Below are 24674 nucleotides of genomic sequence, written 5' to 3' on the forward strand. Positions count from 1 at the left end.
ATAATTTACTTTTCTTTAGTACAGACAGTGAATCCACCTTCCCGCCCTTGGTTGCCGAATGGGTGTGTTATAGTCCTCCTGCATGGCTGTGTGTTCCAGAGTGTACTAGTAAGTGTCAATCCACTCCCTAGATTTGTGTTATTGCACTCCTTGTCTGAGCTCATTGGTTTCCTGTTAGCTGAGTGGTTGTCTGTTAATAATCAAGTTTTTGTGAGCTTGCCCGCAGTTGGCTTTTGCAGAGAATATGGAGTGCTGATGTCACTGCAGGGCAATATATGCCATGATGTCAGCTTTGCTCCTTCTCCAGTTGCTGGTAGAGGTGCATAACCCATTTGTTCTGGATTCACCTGTCTGTACTAAAGAAAAGGAAATTATCAGGTAAGTAGTAATTTCTCCATTTATTAAAAACTGGCTCTAATTACAGCCTTAATCTGATGGATAAATAATTTAGAATCGATAAACTCCAAGACATTAGCCTGGGGGACTATTTTTACTTCGTTTCCAGTAATGGCAATGTGGGCTGGGATTGAGATTGACTCGCAGTGTTTAATGCACATAATTTCAGTTTTTGTTAAATTTAAAGCAAGTCTATACTCAATTAGTCAAGATGTAATTGCTACCATGCACTTTGAAATGTTATTATAAGTCTCAAGCCAGGATTTTTCTAATAGAAAATAAAACTGAATGTCGTCAGCATATATTCGGAAGCCCTCATAGAGGTCAGCCAACAGCTCACATATAGGGGCCAAATAGATGTTAAACAGCAAGACAGATAGGGCTGACTCCTGAGGAATTCCCCAAAACATGTCATACAGATTAGAACATTTGCCTTTGCTCCAAACCTGTTGCTTTCTACTGTAAAAATATGACTGCAACCAACTCAGAACTTGACCAGATATGCTCAGATGAAGTAGGCAGTGTGTCAGTATTGCTTGGACAACCGTGTCAAAACTGGCTGTGAGGTCCAACATAATCAAAATAAATCTATGACCCTTATCAAAACATTTTCTAAAAGGTATCAGTGAGGGACATCAATAAAATTTTAGTACTAAAATATTTTCTGAATTCGAATTGGTATTGATGGAGGACTCCATTATCTTCAATGAAGTCTTCCAACTGCTGCAGGACTATAGATTGTAAAATCTTAGCAATAAAAGACAAGGAAGAGAGAGGGCGATAGTCTGTAAAATCCAAAGGGTCAAGTCCAGGTTTTCTTTTTCTTTTCTTTTCTTTTCTTTTTTTTTTTTTTTTAAGAGGAGGTCGAATAGAGTGGCCAGTTTGAGTCGAGGGCACATGCCCCTCAGCTAAATTCACCAGATAAGCAATGACTGGAGAAGAGAGTCTCCTTCACCAACTTCAAGACCTGTTAGTCTTATCTGTGCATTTCTTTATTTCAATAATGTTTTCACACCAAAGCTTGTAGGATTCAAAGTTCCAGATCAGAGAACTCCTTTTAATTGTGACATCTTGCAGTTTCCTGTTCTTGTTTACTCAAGCAAGGATCTATTTGGTGGATACAGACCTTGACATGATAAGATGTGTCCCTGTCTCTTCTTGCCTGGGTTCTTGCTTTGTTCTTGACCTAAAGTTCCCTGGAATATCACTTGGGGATGCAGTTGGTGTAGAACATGACAACTGGATTAGCTACTGGTGTTGGCTTTATTCTTTGATGAAATTCAGAGGTATACAAAAAAAATATGCACAGTAATATATCTCTACTGGCCTGTGCCGGCTGGGGATATTCTGCCATACATGTGGTTCAGCAATTTTGCAGGACACAAGCCTGTGTGATTCTAAGTAATGATGCATTATTGCTATACTGGAAAGGTTATGGTCTATGAGCCAGGGCTGAATTAGTTTGCTTGAAATACTTCTAATGGATGTGCCGTATTTACAAAATTAGTATATTTTCAGTCACTTTGATCTCAAAACATTGGCTTGGAAGGTCAATAAACAGATCCTCAGGCATCCATGCCCAGCCCACAAGATGTCCTTAAAAACATAAGAAGGGCCAAGCTAACTCAGACCAATGCTCTATGAAGCCTAGAATCCTGTCTCCAATAGTGATTAATCCAGGTCATTTAAAATTGCCTAATAGGGAGGTTCATTCCTGGTTGCTCACTCCCAGAACTCGAGGTGGCAATCCCCAAATCTACCTGGCTAATGATCACTAGAAATTCTCATATTAAAAAAAACAACACTCTGCATGTTCCAGTGACTTAGGAAGTACATTAAAAATTAAAGGGCTAGACTAGGCCAGAGGCCGCACAGCAATCCAAATTGCCCAGAGGGAGATAAACAGGGTTTTGTATGTTTGCTTCTAAAGCTTTTATTGAAAAAAATATTTCATATCAAGATGTATATACAATGAAGCACTGAACTGCACGTTGATAGCTAAAACATTAGGGCCCAAACCAAGGGTGGTCAGTTTATTTATGTCGCCCATGCAGAATCATATCAAAGGCCTTACTGAAATCCAGATACATCTAGTCCTTTAATTGCACATACGGTGCACATTTGGAGGAAGGCTTGCAAACATGGGGCTCCTACAGGAGTAATGTTCTCCAGTGTTGCCATTGGCTAAACATCCATATTTATCATATAGTTCCTACTTTCTGGATATGGATAACTGGCAGAAATGTGGCCTTCGATTTCTCTGGCAGTTGTGGAGGGGAGATAGTATTGAGCCATTCGCTATCTGGTTAAGCAGTTTCAGATAGAGGAGAATACTCAGTCCCTGTGTTTGCAAATGAGGGGTGCCCTGATGAGATTGAGGGGTAGGGGTGGAGCCCTCAGACCCCTCATTACTTTGAACAGTTTCTTAGTGATCACACATTGGAGTGGAAAGTGACCTCTCGTATGTATCATTCCATAACTGACACGGATGAAATTCCGGATGGAATCACATCAGTGATACAACAGTGAAATGATGATTTGCAACTTTCATTGGTTGATACTGTCTGAGATGAGGTATGGCGGGAAGTCAATTCCATTACTATTTATGCAAAAAGCGTGGATCTCATGGTTAAATTACTACCCTGCATGTATTGTTACCTTATGTTTTTCACAGTCTTCTCTGGGTCAGCTTCCCCACTGTGCTGGCACAGCTATGGACTAAATGCTACTTGTTTTCATATGTGATGGTCATGTTCGCAAGAAATATCTTTTTGGGAGGATATAGAAAGGGTAGTCACATTAATGTGTAATATCATTTTTCTTTAACTCCATGTGTGAGACTTCTGGATTATTGGAAGGACAACACTGAAAATATTTCTGTTATGGAACAACTTCTTATTAATCAGTGTCTTCACGCCACCAGGCATACAGTCATGTTGCACTGGAAGGGTGCTCCCAATTTATCTCAGTTGTATTCTCAACTGGTAGAGCTTGAGATCATTGAGAAACTCATTTATTCATTAAGGGGAAAATTGGAGAAATATGGTCGTAAATGGAAAAATTTCATGGATTATTTGGAAACATAATGCAATGGTGAATGTAGTGGCCAGGGGGTGGGGGTGGATTTGTTAATTTTAAAGGTGGTTGAATGTCTCCTGTGTATAGGGGTAGGTTTGGAGCTGGGCGCCTTATCTTCTGGGTGTTGGACTTTGTAATTTAGGAAGTATGTTAACCTTACTATTCAATTAATTGTATGGCCTTTTGTTTTCTGTCTGTTAAAATAGTTGCAAAAAAAAAATTTCCTAGCATTGCTTCTGAGTCTGCCCCCTTAGAGCTTCATATCATGACCCCTCATCCTATAGCTTCCTTTCCATTCAAAAATGTTTGATTCTTGTGCATTATTAATACCTTTCAGCTATTTAAGTCTGTGTCGTATCCTCCCATCTCTCTCTCCTCTAGGGTATACATATTTAGATCCTCAAGTTTCATCTTGTATGCTGTTTGGTGCAAGCCCATGGCCTGTGCAGTCTTCATTATTAGAGAAAAATGGGAGAATTATTATTATCATTTGTATAGTGCATATTGGGTTTTCTTGCGTCTTTTGAGGAGTTCTGAAATTGGAGACCTCAACATGAATTTTCCATTTGTAGTCTTGCAATGTCAGAGATGGAAAAATATTTTAAAAACTTGGGAGCCAGGGAACATTTTTTCCTTGACTTGTTTTGCCTGTTTTTTTTCTCTTTGCTCATTTTCTTTGTTTTTTCTAATCTGGGGGGAGAATGTGCTTATTTTGCCTTCCCCCCCCCCCAATACTTTTGATTCTTCACTCTCCATTTTTTTAGCTTCTTCCCAGTAGCTCTCCCTCACCTCCAGCATCTTCCTTCCATTCTTTACTTGCTGTCGTGGCTCTACCTAGGTCCAGTGACCAGGTTCAGCAGTAAGGGGTGACTCTTCCTGGGCCTGCAGGCTGGTATCATATTTTAGGCACCAGATCTCTTAGGTGCCTGGGGGTTTTCCAGCCCTTTGCAGTGTGATACAAAATTATTTCACAAAGTTTTCTGTTTGATAACTTACATGACTATACTCATATTTTTCAGAAGTTAAAATGTATAATACTGGATTTTTAGGCTAAGAGAAAATAAGAATATTTCTTTACTGAGAGGGTTATGGATGCCTGGGCCAGCCTACCAGCATAGAGGTAGACGTTGGAAGGGGAGGTGTGGATGATGACTGAGATGGAATAGGGCAACAGGTTGGGTTAACTGAGTGGGTCAACAGGTCTTTATCTGCCAACAACTGATTGTTAGGATTCTGTAAGATCAGTTGGTATGTGAATCCTGGGCTGCAGTGAGAGGTGGTACCGCCCACAGGGAGGAGCCCCGTGAGTCTCTCTGTCGGTAGGCTAGGTCTTAGCTGAGGTTGAACACAAAAGCAATAGAGAGTCTTTATTAAAGAGATAGAAGCACTACCCATGGAGCGGGGGGTGCCAGAAAGGGGTCCCACAGACCTGGAGACACAGGGTCAGTGGAATGGGATATACCCAGAGGGAATACCTCCATAGCGTTGATAGTGGTCCGTGGAGTATGTACTCCGGAGAGGTCTCCTGTGAATTTGGTAGTGGCCTGCAGTGCGGGGTACACCAGGAATGTCCTTGGTAGAGAGGATACTGACCCGCAGAGCAGGGTATGCTGGTGGGATCCTCAGTGGAGATGACAGCGGTCTGCAGAGTGAAGTACATAGACAAGGCCCTTGGTAGAGATGTTATTGGCCATCAGAGCGGGGTAGGCCGGTGAGGGACATCGGTAGAGCTGGTTGCAGTCCGTAAGGCGGGTGCGCCGGTGAGGTCCTCAATAGGATGGTAAAGGTCCACTGAGCGGGTATCTCTGAAGGAGCTCGCCGTAGGATGGTAATGGCCCGCAAAGGAGACACTTGGTGTAGAGCAGAAGTGATCCGCAGAGCGGAGTACTCACAAGAGAGCAGCGTTGGTTCCAAGGAAGCTCCAGGTAATGGAGCAGGCAGGACAAGTGATAGGCACTCCGAGGAGCGGATAGCCAGGACGAGAGAGGGGCCCCCGAGAAGCGGGTACCTGAGACGTTCACGCTGGAATCAGGAACTGGAACGCAGGGTCCTCAGGAAGCGAGAAGTTAGCAAGGATGGGTCTCTTTGCCAAAACGTCCTTAGGTCAGGCCAGCAGGTTTAAGTATCCGAGGTGGACGACGTCATCGGGAGGGGATGCCCCCGAGGTTCCCGCCATGACGTGGACAAGACTGGCCTGTGTGCGCGCGCCTAGAGGAACTCAGTGGCAAGATGGCAGTCTGCGGCATTCGTGCCGACCTGGGAGGCCTGGGAGTGGCAGGCCAGTCGTTGGTAGCTAGTGGAGGTTGCCAGTCTACTCCAGGGAGACAGAGAAGCAAAGAGGGAGGTGAGCAGTAGTGGTCGCAGCCGTCTGTGACTGATGGGCGTAACACTGATAATTACTGTGTGTAGTCCATGTTAATGCCCAATACTGAATTTTTTTCTTTCTTCACTAAGGTTGAAAGGACAGCAAGTCGACCAATAGCTGCTGGAGATATTTCCTACTTTCAGTCCCTTGTTTTTCTTGGAGGACAGCTTAGTTTGGCTCTTTGCGTACTTCTTTCTCTGAATTACTATAGGTAAGATATCCTGTCTTTCTGTTGCATGCCTTTATACCATATACAAACTGAAATTTCTTCTTGTGTGACATGAAAAATAAGATAAATTGCTATTACCTGGTAGATTTCAGAAATGCAAAAATGATGGTAAAATACATTTTATGTCAATAAGAAGGGCTGAATTAGCCATGATGTGGGTGAGGTTATCTGGCGGCATCAAATGGACTTTTCTTTGAGCTATAGAGCCTTTGCGCTACTAGGCATTGCCTTGTGAGCCCTCTTAGTCTTTGTTCGTCTGAGCACCAGCACAGACGTGTATCTCTATCTCTATTTTTTCTGTAAAACCTCTAAACTTTTGTCTTTAAAAGTTGCCTTGCTGCCTCAACTGTCCCCAAACAGCAGTTTTCAGTGCTACCAAAAAAAATAAGAGGAAGAAAAATTAAGAACTTACTTTTTTCCCTTCGATAAGCAGGCTGAATTAGCCATGCTGTCTGGGACATCCTCCGTACGACCCTGGGCGGATCTTCTCTCTAAGAATACAGAGCTTTGACTCTGTGCACCAGTGCGGCTCTTCCCACACGATTACTGATCCTCCTTAGTTTTTTTTCTTCCATGCAGCTAGTCGCATGCGCGGAACCATTTCTCTCTTCTTCTCCTTAGATTCTTACTTTTTCACTTATGTGAAACCCAAAACAGCATTTTTAAGTACTACCTTGGAGCCTATCTTCCCAGCATTAAGTACTGTTACATCTTCCTAGGCCCGCAGAATGACTAGTCCACTTGTAAGGACTACGGGACAATGTCACCCAGAGTTCAGAGGTAGCGAACTCAGAAGATCGCCAAACTAAGGAACAAAGAGGGATCCATGGGTTCGTATGCCCAGGTGTTGGAATGCCTTTCCACTAGGGCCAAAGATCCACAGTGCTGAGCAGGAAAGGTGAGTGTCCTCTCTGGGTCCACCAGGTGGTCAGAAAAAGCAGAGCCAAGTGGGACCTGTGCTTGAGCTCCCCATGCCTCAAAAAAACGACAGGCATCGTGGAATGTGTTAATAAAAACCGCATCAAAAAGGCGTCGTCAACTACCAAGTGCGTTGATTGTTCTCAGCCGATGCATGCTTTGAAGCTGGACAAACACAACGCAAGGAAAATGCATTGAGTCAGACGCAGACCATGCAGACTTGGCATGTCGGACACAGCGCATCGATTCGTGCCTCGCAAACACCATGCACCCCGATGCAGGTTCTTCCTAAAGAGAGGATGATGCAGGAGCACATCTTATTTATTTATTTATTTATTTATTTATTTCTTTTATATACCGACATTCAATCGAGATATCACATCGGTTTCCAGATAACCAAGAGAATAGGGTGTAGTCCGCCCTATTTTACATTATAACATGGTAACCAAAAAAAAAACAAAAAAAACCAATTATAACATATTATAACAGTGGTACATGGAACAAAAGGTTATAGGATATAACAAAAGGTTATAGAAAATAACATATGTACATGAATGTGTTGTTGATAAAATAAATTTAGGATTAGGGACTTGTTGGTTAGGTAATTTAGGAATAGAGGTGGGGGGGATGAGGGAAGGGAGGGGGGAAGGTGGGGTGGGAGGAAGTAGCGGAGTGAGGGATTCAGGGGGGTGAGAAGACTTGAGTATGGGATGAGGTGTGTTGCGTTCGGGCAGGTTAAGGGTCGGGTGGGAAGGCTTTTAAAAACAGCCATGTTTTTAGGTGTTTTTTGAAGGTTTGCAGTGATGGTTCATTTCTGAGACAGGTGGGGAGGGTGTTCCATAGGGTGGGTCCCGCTATTGTTATGGCTCGTTTGCGGGTTGCGTTGAGGTGTGCAGATTTGAGATTGGGGATGGCTAGGAGGCCAGTGTTGGTGTTATAACATATGCCTTGCAGCATCCAGCTATGACGCACACAACGCACACTAGCCATGCATAGACCTCATTACAAGATCGGATGACTCATAAGCACAAGCTTTCCCAGAAACAGATGTCCCATGGGTCTGGAGTACTGGAACATGACTTGCAGGTCGTGTTCCTGCCAGAAGAACTTTTGGGTTTTGAGGCGTCCGACTTAGAAGAAATAGCACCTTTCTCAGATGACCAACATTCCGTGGGATCCTCAGGCTCCTCTCACCAGATTTACTCGGACATGTCTTCAGTGTCAAAGAGGAAAATGCACTCTCCTCTGTTACAAGAGTCTCTCACGAAAAGACACAAAGCGTGGCACAGGGACCAGGACCCAGTAAAGCGCCTTAGAGGCCCTGATTCTAACATTCTCCTGGCAGCCATGTCACAAGATTGATAAGGCTAAAGTGGGTGAGGGACAAGAATGGGATACACCTGCCACCCTAAAAAAGATGCAGCAGGTTCCTCGGGATGTGGGACCAGCTTCACAGGCAATGTCGCAAATATTCGCAATTCTGCAGAACTTTTTCACATCACTAGGAAGGAGAGAATCCTTGTCCCCCATCCAGGACAAGCATGGCCCTCAGGATGAGATGGAAGAACCACTGTCTCAATTCTCTCCACAGCCGGATACAGAGCCCTGAGACTCTCCACCAACTTCATCAGGATGTTCCACAGGAATCCCGGAAGACCCTCCGGAAGACCCACCTGAACCATCCTTGCCCCCAGAGGACCTATCCTACTCCAGATTTATTGAAAAGTGTATCCCTTTTAAAAATTGAAACGAACTAAACTCACCAGTGCCATGTATTTTAGGGAGATGCAGTTCAAATTGCTTCGTCTGGCATATGTAACTCCGCAAATAGTATTTCACGCCTAGCTGACTCCCACTGCATCTTGCCCACGCTGCCAATCTCCCACAGGGACCCTCTCTCATGTTTTCTGGGGGAGCGTTGTGGGTTACCTGCGGCGGTTATTGGGGATTAATCTTCCTTTATCTCCTTATATGATTTTATTCGACTGTATTCCTCGCCTGCTGGTTCGTGGACAAAGCCTTGGGGAATTTCTGAAAAAAGCCTTTGCGGTTGGGAAGAAAGTTGTTCTCATCACTTGGAGAGACTCAGCCTCCCCCTCTTTTTGGGTGTGGCGCAATCATCTACATCATATGATGCAAATGGATAATTTGGCTTCCAAGACCAGTCCACAGAAACGCAGTCGCTTTATTCAGGTTTGGAATGGATTCCTACAGGCCCTACCACATCGGGCACGGAGTTTGATATTGAATGACTAATTTGGGCATTGGACCGCATACCCTTGTTACTTGTGGACATTATTGGATTTTCTGTTATATGGAGCAGAAGGTTCGGTTGGGGGGTTAGCGGATGGAGTGGGGGGATTTCCGTTCTGAATGACAGCGAAGTATGAATACAGATATAATTTGGAGTATTGGGGATATATAAGGAACAATATGTCCCTGATACATGCTTGTTTACTTATATGTTTTGATTCAATAAAAAATCCTTAACATAGAATCAATGGGGAGGGGGACACACAGAGTAAAATGTAATGAGTGTTTCAAGTTATGTGATGATTCTAGTAGTAATCTTTTCGAGCTATGTTTATGCAATGCAGTTTCTGCGTTACTTATGTTTTCTATGTTATGTGTTATACACTCAATAAAAATCATTTTTGCATAAAAATTGAAACGATGAAGGTGCCAGATCCAAGATCGGAATTGTTAAGGATATTGAATTTCTTTGATGTCCCTGCTGAGCCCACAGCCTTGCCCTCCCATCCAGTTCTTGATGCGGTAATGGACAAGACATGGGAGTCCCCCCTTCTTGGGGCCATTGATGTCTAGAAAGACAGACCTCAAGTTCTGGATTAGAAAGTCGCTGCACTATGGGGCTGTACAGCTGCCCTATGCTTCGGTAGTTGTCAAATCAGTGATGAAAAAGTTGAAGAAATTGACTCCTGGGAAAGTCAGTCAATTCCTGGATGAATTCGGATGTAAAACTTTCCAAGGGGCGATGTTGAATGCAAAGATTCAACAACACCAATTTTACATAACTCAGTATTTGTATGAGTGTTTGCAGTCCGTCAAGCAACATATCTCGCCTGGGCCAACAGACCACACCCTACCCCAGCCATTTACAGATTTAGAAGAAGGCTTATGCCACCACCTTCGGACGATGTTACAAAGCATTTGAAACATCAGTCTGTACATTGGCTGTATCCGTAGCGGCCCGGATGATAGCCTGTCTGCGGGCCAGTGCGATACGTGAAGATGTTCATGAAAAGCTGGCAGATCTGCCATGTAAGGGAGACAACTTGTTCAGCGGCAGGCTTTGGGAAATAGTTTCTAAGCTCAAAGAGCAGAACGTGGCAGTCCCGTCCCTGGCTTCCCCTGCAGAACAACAATCCTCAACCAGGAAGTATTACCTGGGCTACAAGAAGTCCTATTACCAAAGACATTCCTTTAGACCTTACACAACCTACCGGCCACCGGCATATCAATTGCCCAGACAGCAGCCACAGCAGACGCAATCTAGGGGTAGGCCAAGAGACATCAATCAAAAACCACAACAGAGGTTTTGAGAGGGGCTTGACTGCAGCTACCATTGACATTAGGAGGCAGACTGTCCCAATTTTACCATTCTTAAGAAGCAATCACATCAGACCATTGGGTTTTAAGCATCATCCGTGAGGGATACAGGTTAAACTTCAAAAAGAACCCGTCCCTCCTGCACCTTGTTCTCTCAGCACAAGACCAAGTACAAGTGTTGCAACAGGAAGTAGACTCACTACTTCAACAACAGGCACTCCAAACAGTACCTCTGCACCAAAGCAACAAGGGATTCTATTCTCAATACTTCCTCATTCCAAAGAAAACTGGGGGGCTTCGCCTAATTCTAGATTTACAGGCCCTGAACAAGCAAACTTGGAAAGAGAAGTTCAAGATGACATCCCTCAAGTCGATTCTGCCATTCCTTCAGCCCAATGATTGGTTGTGCTCTCTGGATCTCAAGGATGCTTACTCGCACATACCAATGCACCGTTCTTCACGGCACTGCCTGTGTTTCCAGGTCAATGCATGGTGTTACCAATACAACGTTCTCCCCTTTGGACTCTCTTCTGCCCCGAGAGTTTTCACAAAATGTTTAGCAGTAGTGGTGGCCTACCTGAGGAAAAATGGAATTCAACTGTTCCCTTATCTGAACGATTGGCTTCTAGTATCGTCACAGGCAACTATTCTTCACACACACTTGATGGACACGATACTTTGCTTGGAAAGCCTGGTTTTCATAATAAATTATGAAAAGTCCAGCCTTCAACCAACTCAAACTCTCCAGTTCATAGGAGCAAACATAAATACTACCATAGGCAAGACTTTTCTCCCAGCAGACAGGACTCAAACCTTTTGCAATCTAGCATCACAGTTAAAACCATGTGTACACCCCTCGATACGTCAGGTCCTAACCTTTCTGGACCACATAGTGGCAGCTATAAATGTGATGCCACGCACTCACCTGCATATGCACTGCCTAAGGTGGAGTCTCAAAGCTCAATGGTCCCAGTTTACTCAGCCAGTGTCTAATAGAGTGACACTAACCCAAGTGATGAAAAACATAACATGGTGACTGTCCCCACCAATCCTAACTATGGGAGCCCCATTATGCAATCCTGTGCACCAACTTGTTCTGACCATGGATGCATCGAGAAAAGGCTGAGAGGTTCATTTACGGCACATGAAGATGCAAGGTCTATGGTCGCCGTTGGAAAGAGCCCAACAAATAAATCTCCTAGAGTTAAGAGCAATAAAGAATGCCCTCCGCACATTCAAGGACTGTATTTGTGGCAAGAGAATGTCTATTACTAATAGACACAAACTCTGCTACCACTGCCTCTTACCAGACCATGACCAGGCCAGTTGTTACAACTGCAGATAGATGTCTCCACATATACAGAAATCCAGGACCTGGAAAATGGAGGAACTGTATAAGTCTCAATCCTCTGGGAATTTAAGTTTAGCAGGAGCTCCTCAAAAGTATCTCTCTCTCATTGGCGGGTAAGGCTGAATCCTTGCGGTCGAGTAAGCACCATGAGTCAGAAAAGAAAAGGAACCACTTTGGAGTTGCTGGAGCAGCCAGTGCACAAAAAGCACCAAGGTGCTTCAGTTCCATCAAAGCAATTGATGCTGTCTGTGCAAAAATCTTCAATGCATTTGATGTTTCGAACCCCGGATCACAAATTGCATTGATCCTCAACACCTATACCACCAAGTCATAGAACAATGCTTGTCAATGGTTCCAACATAGTTATTGCCAGCTAACTCAAGATTTTAACAGAAGGGGGGTAGAATATGATACCTTTACCCCCACCAATTAATAGAGCCCTTATGCCAGAAAAATTAATGGAACTAGGGCTGTGCCTGGAGACTCCAGATTCTATTTATTCTCTGGTACCTCTTTCATCTAATCAGCCTCCAATTCAAATTTTGCAGAGTCTGGGGAGATCCCTCACTTGGAGGTACTTGGGAGAGAGACCCAGGGCTGCTGTGAGCTTCTCTGTTCGCCCTTCCACCATGGCAATGCCCAACCTCCGCACCGATACCACTGCTGATGTCATCATTAAGGGGACACCTGTCTCCTTTAAAATCTACAGGCCTACAGCATGGAGTGGGAGATCCCTCGCTTGGAGGTACTTGGGAGAGAGACCCAGGGCTGCTGTGAGCTTCTCTGTTCGCCCTTCCATTGTGGCGACGCCCCAACCCCCGCGCCGATATTGCTGCTGTCTCCTATAAAATCTACAGGCCTATGGTGCCAGCTGTTGGCGCGCGCCAAAGCCGTGTGCACCAAAGGGGGCGCACACAGCTTACTTCGTTTTGATGGGGAAGAAAAGGAAATCAAATGTTTTTACATCCTCACCGGCTCCAGCTATTATTCGAGGCCCAATGGACAATCATCTACTTTGGATGGGTGAGTTGTCTGTCAGTGACTGCGCTGGAAGCTCCTCTACGGGAGTTTCCTTGAATCCTGTAGATACTAGACTTCCTCCCCAACCATTAACACCCTTATTGCAGGAAGTGAGGCAGGATCTTCCCCCCCAATTTTGCAATTCTGTGGGGATGACCCAAGTCCTGGTTCACAGGCATGTGAATTAGAAATGTCTGTTGATACTAGGGCTTTTGATAAATCTGGTCCTGAAGTTTTTAAAGTGAAACAATATTACTGGATATAGATAAAGATCCCTCTTGTGTAACACTTGCAGATCTATGGAAACTGATCAAGACATTAGATAGTGATGTGACTCAATCCATTACTCAGTTTAAAGTGTGTATGACTGAAACTAAGTCTACTATTCATGCACAAGAAAAGAAATTGCAAGAGCAGGAGAAAACATCTGCTTTTAATTTACAACTGTCATTGTTGCTTAATGCTGAATCGGCTCATATTAAGGATAGTTTGTTCCTACATAATGAGATTGAGTCCTTAGAAAACCTTGTAAGAGTTAAGAATTTGCGTTTAATGTTCCATGTACTAAGTTAATATCAGCTGTAGAAATGTTTAAAAAATATTTACAAGAGATTTTGTCTTTTTCAGAAGATGAGGTTTCTCACTTTTCTAAAATATTTTATGTAACTAAGAGGAAATTTTCAGAACGGATTAATCAACCTCCTATGTTAGATAGTCCTGGCCTCTCTACATTCCTTGAGGAATCGATAGACATGATAAATAATAGAACTACTCTTATTGTTTCTTTTTTGTGCAGAGCGAGACAAAGATGTAGTTTTCTATAAATACTTGAAGAATAAGGATATATCCTTTTGTGGCCAAAAGATATTAATTTTCCCTGATGTCTCTCGTTCTACATAAAGTGCGTAGGAGACATTTCCTCTCCTTAAAAAAATAAGGTTTTGGCCCTGGGAGTATCCTTCTTTCTTAAATTCCCTTGCAGATGTTTCATAACTTTCCATTCAAATAAATTCATGTTTACTGATCATTAACCACAGAGCACAGTTAGTGAAGGATTTCTTTACTTCTATGATAGCTAAAGAAAAAGAGAATACTTTCCAACCTCTCTTTCTAGGATATTGTATCTACTTTCACAAGAAGGAATCCTAATATCTCTGGTTCAGGTAGATACTTCATCAGAACCTCTACTAGGTGGTTCTAGCCCACAGCAGTCACTTGCAATGGAGTTCAGCCAATCTGAGGATGTATGACAGGCATATACCCCTCTGAGACAACCATTGACCACTACTCAGTTACTTGTTTCATCCCTGGGGTTTTAGTTTAGTGTTCCTTCAGATTCTAAAGAGGGGTTGACAGGAATCCCCTCCCAGATCTTTTCATATAGGAAGACATTTCCTATACAAGATTTCTGGACAAGTTGGGTAAAGTGCTAGGAGTCAGTGTGAACAAGGATAAAGATTCCAATCAAAGATCTATAGTCTTCTCCAGGAACCGGCAGCTATCCCCACCTATGACATCCTACAAGATTACAAATAAGGATGTGGGAAAATCCTATTTCTGTGCCCCAGTTGCAAGGAAATTACATCTCCAGTAAAGAGTGCAAAAATCCCCAGAATTTGGGATAGTGAAATTCATCGATCAGTTGCTCTTAAAAGAGCAAAGAAAGCAAGAATATAGTCTAATACTCCACCGTGAAAGGATCTCAAATTATTGGATAATTTTGGTAAAAAGGTATTTCAAAACTCTATTCTAAATGAATGAATTTCAGCCTTCCGATTCTATATGATTCAAAACTTACATAATTGTATTAAAAACTGAAGCCTTTTCATCCACCTAGTGAAGGCAAAGCTGCATACCCTGAGCCACTCCTAGATGCTGAAGAATGTATATACCATGTCATTCACTCCATTTACGAGGCATTTTGACTCCATGATATACATACCTTGGAGCACACTGCATGATTTGGTTGAGAGCCAATACTCTTGATGACCATGACAAGTTGATGGGTATCTCATGCCTAGGTGATCATCTTTTTCAGTGAAAATGAAACAGTTGCTCAAATAAAGGAGCAACACGTGCCGGTCCAGTCCCTATCAATGGGACCAGAACAACATCCTACTGTAAGATGCTATTACTAATCTTTTAGAAGACAGCATTTGCAGAGATGCCCCTTTTGGCAATTTTACAGATACTGGATGCAGCCTCTACTTCTGCAACAGCAGCAGCTTCTGACATGCACTAGACAGCATGAATACCACTCAGCAAGCCCAGCCCAAGCTTGGAACAAGTTTTTGATCACACTCCAAATCCAACAACAATCCTCTCCAGTAGGGGGCATAAGCTAGCACTTCCTGGAGGAATGGCTCAAGATCAGCAAGGATCACTGGGTTCTCAAGACTGTGGAATCTGGATACATCTTGCATTTTTCCTGGCTTCCAATGCTGCTTCATTGCTTAGCCTTCAATCTGGATCCATCTCACTCAACAAACTCTGCCCAGAAGTGGAATCGCTCCTCAAACAGCTGGCAATAGAACCTATTCCTCCAAATCACCATGGCCAGGGGTTCTACTCTGGTTACTTCCTTTTCCCAAAAAATCCAGGGGATTGAGACCAGTCCTGGATTTAAGAAGCCTAAACAAGCATATATTTTTTGAGAAATTAAAAATTAACTTTCTCAACATAATTCTTTTCTTCATCCAGAAAGGAGAGTGGATGTGTGCTCTAGATCTGAAGGATTCTTATGCTCATATTCCAATCCATCCCACCCACTGGCATTATCTATGTTCATTGTGGACTCCTCCCACTATAAGTACAAAGTGTTCCTCTTTGGTCTCTTAGCAGCACTGAGGGTATTCACCATATGCCTAGCGTTACCTAGCAGCACATTTGTGATGATCAGGCATCGGTCTTCTCATACTTAGAAAACTGGCTTATGACAGTGAATTCCCAGGAAGGTGTATTAACCTCCCTGAAAATATCAATAAAATTGCTTCAATCATTAAGATTTTGGGTGACCTTTGAGAAATTTTCCCTAGTTCCCTGCTAGAAAATAAAATTCATTGGAGTTGGATAGAGTCTCTCCTAGAGAGAGCTTACTTTCCAACAGATTGGGTGAACACTCCCTAATGTACAGCCTGTTGAACACAGATATCAGCCAGAGATGTAATGATTGTTCTTAACCATACAGCGATGGCAATACATGTGGTTCCACTCACCCATCTTCACATACAATTCCTGCAATAGGGCTTTCATTTCCGATGGGACCAACTCACCAACTTTTGACAACCAAAGTGTAGATTTCAAAATAAATGAAACAGGATTATGCTGATAGCTAGACACCTTCATCCTTCAGGAAGAAGCACCCCTTTGGTTACCTCCTCACCAAGTAATGGATGCCTGCACCAAATGTAGGGGAGACCACACAGGCCCCTTTCAAACCCAAGAGACGTGGTCATTTATAGAAAAACAATTCCAAATCAACCTCCCTGAATTGAGAGCAATCAGATACACTTTGAAAACCTTCACTCACTTCCATCCAGGGGAAGAGCATTCTCATTCAAACCAACAACAGGTAGCCATGTTATCCGTGAACAAATAAAGAGGCACAGGGTCATGGACTCTTTGCCAAGAAGTGATAAAAATATGGGAAATCAAGCCATCCTGCAAGTGACCTACATTCCAGAGATCTCCAACATGTTGGCAGACCACCTCAGCAGAATATTTTAACCACACAAAATGTCTCAACAGCAATTGTCAGCTATTTAGTCAATGGAGACTTCCAGCCATTGACCTTTTTGCATCAAAGCAAAACAGAAAACTGGAAAAGTTTTGCTCCATTCTTTCCAGCAAAGTCAGCTCTACTCAGGATGTATTTCTGCTCAGTTGGAATGCAGATCTCATGTATGCTTTTCCATCGATAGCACTGATAGCCAGAACAGTCAAAAAGTTATCAAATACTGGACCTGACTGATCCTCATAGTTCCAGCATGGCCTAGACAAGTTTGATTCGTGTATCTGGTACAGTTGTCTAGCAGTCTTTTGATCTCCCTTGGATCAGATCCATCATTATTGGCTCAAGAAGAAGGACATATCTTGATAGCTTGGATGCTGAGCCCTCAAATTTTCTCTACCTAGCGAGATTGAGGACATTATATTGTCCACTAGAAAACCATCACCTAGAAGAGCCTATGTTTTTTTAAAAGGAAAAGATTCACTGCACAAGTGTCATCACAATACCTGGGATCCATTCAGATGTGAACCCAAATAGTTACTGAGCTACTTACTCACTCTTTCTGCTTCAGGTCTTGCCACCTCACCTGTGAGAGTACTTCTCAGTGCCATAGCAGTTTATCATACTCAAATTTGAGGGTAAGCCAATCTTCACTCATCCCTTAGTATCCAAGTTCATGAAAGGCTTATGGTATATTAAACCACCATTGTAAAACCACCTGTACTATAAGACCTAAATATGGTTCTAGCACAACTGATAAAGCAGCTATTTGAACTACTGGAGTTGGCTATGCTCATGTTTCTAATTTGGAAAGTTATATTCCTTATAGCAGTCACATCAACCAAAAGAGTCAGCGAAATTCAGACTTTGGTTCATTATCCTTCTTATGTGCAATTCTTCACAATAGGTTAGTACTCTGCACTCATACTAAGTTTCTATCAAAAATAGCATCAATTTTTCATATTAACCAATCCATCGTGTTGCGTATATTCTTCCCGAGGCCACGTGCTCCAAAATATGAAAAAGCCCTTCATGCTTTGGATTGTAAAAGGTCATTGACTTACTACAAAAGAAGAACTCTGCTTCATCATCAGATTGCATTGCACACTGCTACACTTTAGCAGGCTTACAAATAAGATACCATCAAGGCTTATCAAGTCAGAGCCATGGCTGCTTCACTGGCTCGTTTAAGAGCAGTACCACTTGAAGATATTTGCAAAGCTTTAACATGATTATCGTTACCTTTGCGTCCCACTGCTGTCTGGACAGTCTCGCAAAATCTAACGGTAAATTCAGACAGCAGTTTTTCATAGTCTATTTTCCACAGTGGGGTCTGGATTGCTTACTCAGTAGATGCTCTGCTGCAGCCCTCAGTTTGGACTCCTCACATGTCATGGCTAATTAAGCAAGTTTGCTTACTGTAAATGGTGTTTTCTATAGGTAGTAGGATGAATTAGCTATGGAATACCTGCCCACCTCCCTGGAGTGTCGACTTCCTAGCTAAATTTAGCTCTCAAATTGTCTGAGGGAGATTCTCAGTGCAATGCCTGATCAGGAATTCCTGCACATGTTCAGTAGAGCAAAAGCTCTACTAACTTGGAGAGAGAGGTCCATTTGGTGCCTCCAGATGATGTCACCTACATGTCATGTCTAATTCATCCTGCTATCTGGTGCTGAATATTAAACTGCTAGTCACCAAGACACTGTGTAACTTAATGGAAATGTGTTGCGCTTTCTTGACACATCAACATCTGGAATTCTTTTTTTTTTTCCAGAGTGAATATAATTGAGAGGTATGTGTATTTTTAGGGTGCATACCGCAAGGTCTCACTGAATATATGAGGTTTATTTTTTTTAATGTGAACCATGGATGTAATGACCGGAATGGCAAACTCCATTCAATTGTCAGTATCTCACAAAATAGTGCAACAAGGCTCATTAGCATAAGTAGGCCCAGGCTTGAGCACTGATTCGGAGGTCATTTTTGAGTGTTTGTTCATGCAGCACAAGCACAAAGAAGTAGCCATAACTAAAAATGATACTTATTTCAGAGATAAAAATTAAAGTCTGGATTTTTATGAGAACAAAGTGCTTATTTGAAAAAGGCATATTAGGATGTGCTAATGAGCAGGGGGTATATAAGGTGCTAAAAATGAACATAAGCCATATTGGCAACGACACGTCTGGCAGACTGTCTCTGCCTCTAAGTGTAGGTGCTTTGTCATATGTAATTCAGAACTCTGTCTTTCTTTTCAGCAAAACCACTTTGTCAGATTGTGTAACTGCTAAATTCTCCTATATGAACACTTGTCTCTTGTCATTGTTTGGTTTGTCCCGATGCCTCTCGGAGGCAAACCCAGAATTAAACACTGAAGCCTTAGAGTTAAGGGTATGAAGATCTCCAGGGGTCCAGACTTTACATCCAGGAATGTCACAGGCAGTTCCGGTTATCAAGAGTAATCAAAATATGTAAACTATTAGATGAAGTTACTAATGGAAGATGAATCTCATGACTAATTGTTGTGGCTTTTCTGAAAACCAAGACCTATTGATGGCACTCTTGGGCTGCTTTTCACTGTGCCTATATGATACATAAGAACATAAGAAATTGCCATGCTGGGTGAGACCAAGGGTCCATCAAGCCCAGCATCCTGTTACTAACAGAGGCCAAACCAGGCCACAAGAACCTGGCAATTACCCAAACACCAAGAACATCCGCTACTGATGCAATTAATAGCAGTGGCTATTCCCTAAGTAAACTTGATTAATAGCAGTTAATGGACTTTTCCTCCAAGAAACAAATTCCAGAGTTTGTGCGTTGAGTGAAAAAGAATATTCTCTTAAATGTGCTACTTGCTAACTTCATGGAATGCCTCCTAGTCCTTCTATTATCCGAAAGTGTAAATAACCGATTCACATCTACTCGTTCAAGACCTCTCATGATATTAAAGACCTCTATCATATCCCCCCTCAGCCGTCTCTTCTCCAAGCTGAGCAGCCCTAACCTCTTCAGCCTTTCCTCATAGGGGAGCTGTTCCATCCCCTTTATCATTTTGGTTGCCCTTCTCTGTACCTTCTCCATCGCAACTATATCTTTTTTAGATACAGTGACCAGAACTGTACACAGTATTCAAGGTGCAGTCTCACCATGGAGCGATACAGAGGCATTATAACATTTTCCGTTTTATTCACCATTCCCTTCCTAATAATTCCTAACATTCTGTTTGCTTTTTTAACTGCTGCAGTACACTGAGCCGATGATTTCAAAGTATTATCCACTATGATGCCTAGATCTTTTTCCTGGGTGATAGCTCCTAATATGGAACCTAACATCGTGTAACTACAGCAAGGGTTATTTTTTTCTATGTGCAACACCTTGCACTTGTCCACATTAAATACCACAAGCTTTCTCCATCAGCACTGAAACAGGAGTTAGGGAAGGGGCACAAATTCCTCCAAAATGAAGATAATCTCTCTAATTCTGAGGGGTTTTAAGTGCTAGGTTACAAAGCACTTCTCAGCTCCTGAACTTGCTACAGATGCACCAGATGTTGGACTGATTTCTCTTGTGCAGACTAGTACTGAAAGGCTGCAGTGTCTATATGTTGTGTCTCAGTGCGCTGACTTTGGCAGCACATACACTGAAATCTGGAAGGATACGGCCCCTGAGCAAGGCTGACATGCGAGTTCGTGAAGCTTTTTTGTGTCACTTCTCACTGAGTCAGGTAGCAGATTTACATAATGTGAAATGAGTTTATTATTACTTTGGCCACCTTGTGTCCCTACAGCATTGCCCTCGGAGCAGCATCCCTATCTCTTGTGATTACGTACCCCTTGATGAAGAGGATCACCTACTGGCCACAGTTTGTTTTGGGTGAGACGCACCGCCCTACTCTGCTGTGCTCTAGTGGAAAAAAAATGTAAAATTTTAGGCAAGCTGCTGTCTAAGATTCAGACACATACAAGGCTGACATACTAAGCATTTTTCCACCATAGACACAAAGGGGCCGATGCAATAATTATGGGCAGGAAACGGGCACTCTGTGTTGAGCGCCCGCTTTCCCAACACACGCCCAGGAGAGGTGGCGATCCAATATTTAAAAGGAAGGGTCACACTAAAAAGGAGGTGCTAGGGACAAATGTACGTCCCCAGCGCCTCCTTTTGGCATCAGGTGCACAGGAGTGGTAGCTGTCAAGCGGGTTGGGAAAACAGTTGCTCAATCTACGAACAACAATTTTCTCCCGCTACCGGCATGTACACGCACAAGGTACATGGCCTGGACCGTGTATCTTGTGTGTGTGTGTTGGGTGTCCAGAATTTATTTTTTTTTTAAACTAAATATTGCTTTATTTGACATGACAATACTATTGGGAGGAATCGCAGAAAGCAGGATTTTTCTTTTTTTTTAATTGCACATTGGCTGAGCAGAAAATTCATTGGATTGCGGGGATTAGCTAATAGCCTCATCTACATGAATTTACACGGGATGAGCACTATTAGCTACACAGTGATTTGGACGCGCTAATCCCCATATTGGATCAGGGGGGTTATGGATACACGTCTAATCACGTGTTTAGCCGTGCGCAGCGACTAGCCCCAAAATGGGAAAAACTATTTAGCACCTCTGGCCCACTATTGTGCCTTACAAGGGGAAATAGTAAATTTAGAGAAACTAGACCTTTCATGGTGCCTGCTTTCCTCCTGTGGTACAGAAAATTTCATCTGGTTCTGACTGCTGACCATTGTGTTTTCACACCTATGAGATTTTAACTGAACTGATATTCAGATTCCCTATAGACAATAAAAAGAAGAATAGGTTCCAAGTGTTGGGGTTATCAGAGTTACATGAAAAGTGTGAGCAAGGGGTCCTTGTACAAATCTGTGGCAGAAATTTGAATTAAATTGGATGAATGGCCCAAAGGTTATTGGGGATGGCAGCCCACTTACAGGGAGGTTATTGGGGATGGCAGCCCACTTACAGGGAGGATAGACAGACGTGATGATTTTCTGAGGCCGGTTTCCTTGTGGGAAAATAGGCTAATAAAATGATTATGTCTTCTTTGGATCGAAACAGACAATGGTGCTGTCTGTGACTTATATTTAGCTCAATTTCTTAGAGGGATCCTGGCCCTATAAAATCATCATGTCTGTTCCTTTCGCAAGTATTGCTCATCCCACTCAATAATTTTTTAAACCATTCATCCAATTTCATTTGAATTTTCCACAGTTAACAGGGTATTCTTTTCACATGCTCCTGATACTTGGAGTGCCCCCTTCTTTTAATTTCCAGTTGAGAAAGAGGCCAGTTCAGTTCAATTGAAATCTGAGGGAGCTCGAAGCCCACTGTGATGTCGCCGAGCATTTGTAAAGCTGCCCTGCCATTGTTCACTATTCATAACCATATTTAAATTTCCATACCAAAGAAGGAAACTTGGCATCATGCAATGTTAACACAGCCTTGTTATTGGTCTACATCTTTACAGCAGAACCTGAGTTAATATGTAATAGTGTTGACAAATGATTAATAGAAGTCAAATGATTTTCTGTCTATCCAAATCTGCAAATATTCTTTTTTTTTTTAATTGAAAATGAAGCTATTTTAGAACTTAATTCTGTATAAAACGCAAAATAAATGTGTCCTGTGGATGCGTAAGATCTGCACCTAATCAATGTCGAATAGGATTCAGAAGAAGCCAAGTATTGTTATTGTGTAGTGTATTCTGTATTCAGGGTTTATGCATGTTAAGAGTTTGCCATGGTTAGCCTGTTAAAAACCAGGCTGCTTCTTATGTTCAGTTATGTAAGAGTATTAATGATGTTGGTCTCTGCTTTTCCTGTGGCTCATAGGGCTGACGTTTAACTGGGGAGCCTTACTTGGATGGTCCGCCATTAAGGGCTCTTGTGACTGGTCCGTTTGCCTGCCATTGTATTTCTCCGGAGTGATGTGGACGTTGATATATGACACCATTTATGCGCACCAGGTAAAAGGATGAAACATGTGTAAACCGAATTAATGAAGCTGCTGGTGCTGGTTTTCCATGCAGATGAAACTGAACTTCACTTTCATCTGGCTTCATCATTGTTTCCCCGCAGCCCCCTTCAAAAAAAAAAAAATCTTGAAAAAAGGAGAGAGGAAAGGAAAGGATGGAGAATATTGACAAGAAGCTGTCACCGAGCCCCCCTCCATGCCTCTCAAATGGGTCTGATCCGTCTTCCTGCCAGTGGCGGACCTAAAGTATGTGGCACCCGGGGTGGATACTACCTTTGGAACCCACCCCACAGCAACCCCTCGGTTCATTCCCTCTCTGTCTCCTCTGGATACCCTCACTTGAAACTAGTAAAACCATACTAATAAGAACATTTACCACAAACATTTACCACAAATTAAGAGCTCATACAAAATTTTAAAATTTTTCTAAACAGCAATAAAATATTCTAAAATGGCGGACATATCAGACACCCAATAATTAAAACTAATAAGGAAGGAAAAATTCTCCACTCTCCATACCTGACTTCTTTTAATTTCCAGTCACCCTGAGCTTGTCTTGGATTAGTGCTGCATTGACAGACATACAAACGCAGGCAGGCTCCCACCTACACACACACACACACACACACACACACACACACACACACACACACACCTACACCTACACCTATCTTGTGAGGGGAGTAGAGAAGCCCTATATATAGAAAACCTCCAAAACCAAAACAGCATCAACTGAATCCTACCATTCAAAAGACAACACTGCAAATATTATACCAGGCCCTAAAACATCAGTGTACCTCCTATTAGAAAAAATAAGCTAGGTTGGTATAGATCCTTACACAGAAACTCCCTGCTAGCAGAATACCTCACCTCTGTCACACATGAGGACAGACTTAGATCCTCACCAGATTCACAATAAAGAGACCAGAATTTATAAATAAAAATATGCAGAAAAAAATTGAACTAGAGGCCACTGCAATTCAGACTCTCTATGCAGTGCAATAATGGAAAAATAGAATCGCCATTCCTCATAAAACAAAAAAAATTCACTCTCATACATGTACTCTCTCTCCCACACACAGTCAATCATACATGCTTGGTCTCTCTCTTTCACACACATGCTTTCTCATACACATACAATCTTACTCTTTTACACATATTCTCTCACACACAACTTACATATTCTATTTCATACATGGTCTCGCTTTCTAACACCACCCAAACTCTCACTTTCTCTCACATGTCCTCTCTCTTATATACTCTTATTGCTCACACACACTCTCTGACTCACTTTGGGTCTCTCTTCTTTGACTTTTGACAGAAGCACTGAGGGTCTGTTCCACTCTTCGGCTGCTAGTGGGATAAACTACACCAGGGATGACCTTAGAGGAGAGGAGGGCCCAGGGTGAATCAGCCAAAAAGGGACCCCCAACTATGATTGAAGTTTAAGATGGGTTCCCTTCCTTAAGATTGAGATTCTACTCTGCACTCCCCCAAAAGACTCCATGACACCTTTTCCACTTCTCCCAAGATACCTCAAGCAGCCTCCCTCCATGCCCCCCCTCTACAGTCTATGCCCCACCAAATACCCAATGAAGCACTTTCCCTTCCAACCAAGATTCTATCAACAAACACTCTCCCCTCCTCCCAGGCACCAAGACCCCCATGAAACATTTCCTCCTCTCTCTAACCTTCCAAGGCACCTTGTCATTGTGTCAACTCTTCCTGTCTACCGTTGATTCCTCTGCACTGCGCAGGAAGATACAAATAAACAGCACCATCCCTTTCTCTGAGCCAGCAGATGCTTCCCACTGACATGCAGCAGACACCTTGAACCTTGCCATACCATATTATACCAGCACTATCTCAGGACTCAAACAGCAGTAGCCTTATCTCTTGACATGGCAGCAATGCAATTATTATACCTTAGAACAGTGATGGCGAACTCCAGTCCTCGAGTGCCACAAACAGACCAGGTTTTCAGGATATCCACAATGAAAATGCATGAGATAGATTTGCATAAATAG

At 42.7% G+C, this 24674-nt stretch overlaps 1 protein-coding gene across 2 annotated transcripts in view; it reads left to right on the plus strand.

The window, feature by feature from the left end:
• Positions 1-24674, plus strand: part of COQ2 (coenzyme Q2, polyprenyltransferase) — a 105710-nt gene that overhangs the window by 48476 nt on the left and 32560 nt on the right. For both annotated transcript variants that reach the window (XM_029599565.1, XM_029599572.1), the window contains 3 exons: positions 5929-6050; positions 20446-20531; positions 22506-22639. In XM_029599565.1, coding sequence (XP_029455425.1) covers positions 5929-6050; positions 20446-20531; positions 22506-22639 — 342 coding nt within the window. The remainder of the gene's footprint in view (positions 1-5928; positions 6051-20445; positions 20532-22505; positions 22640-24674) is intronic.

This window comes from Rhinatrema bivittatum, chromosome 1 (genome assembly GCF_901001135.1).
Source record: "Rhinatrema bivittatum chromosome 1, aRhiBiv1.1, whole genome shotgun sequence".
Classification (NCBI taxonomy): Eukaryota; Metazoa; Chordata; class Amphibia; order Gymnophiona; family Rhinatrematidae; genus Rhinatrema; species Rhinatrema bivittatum.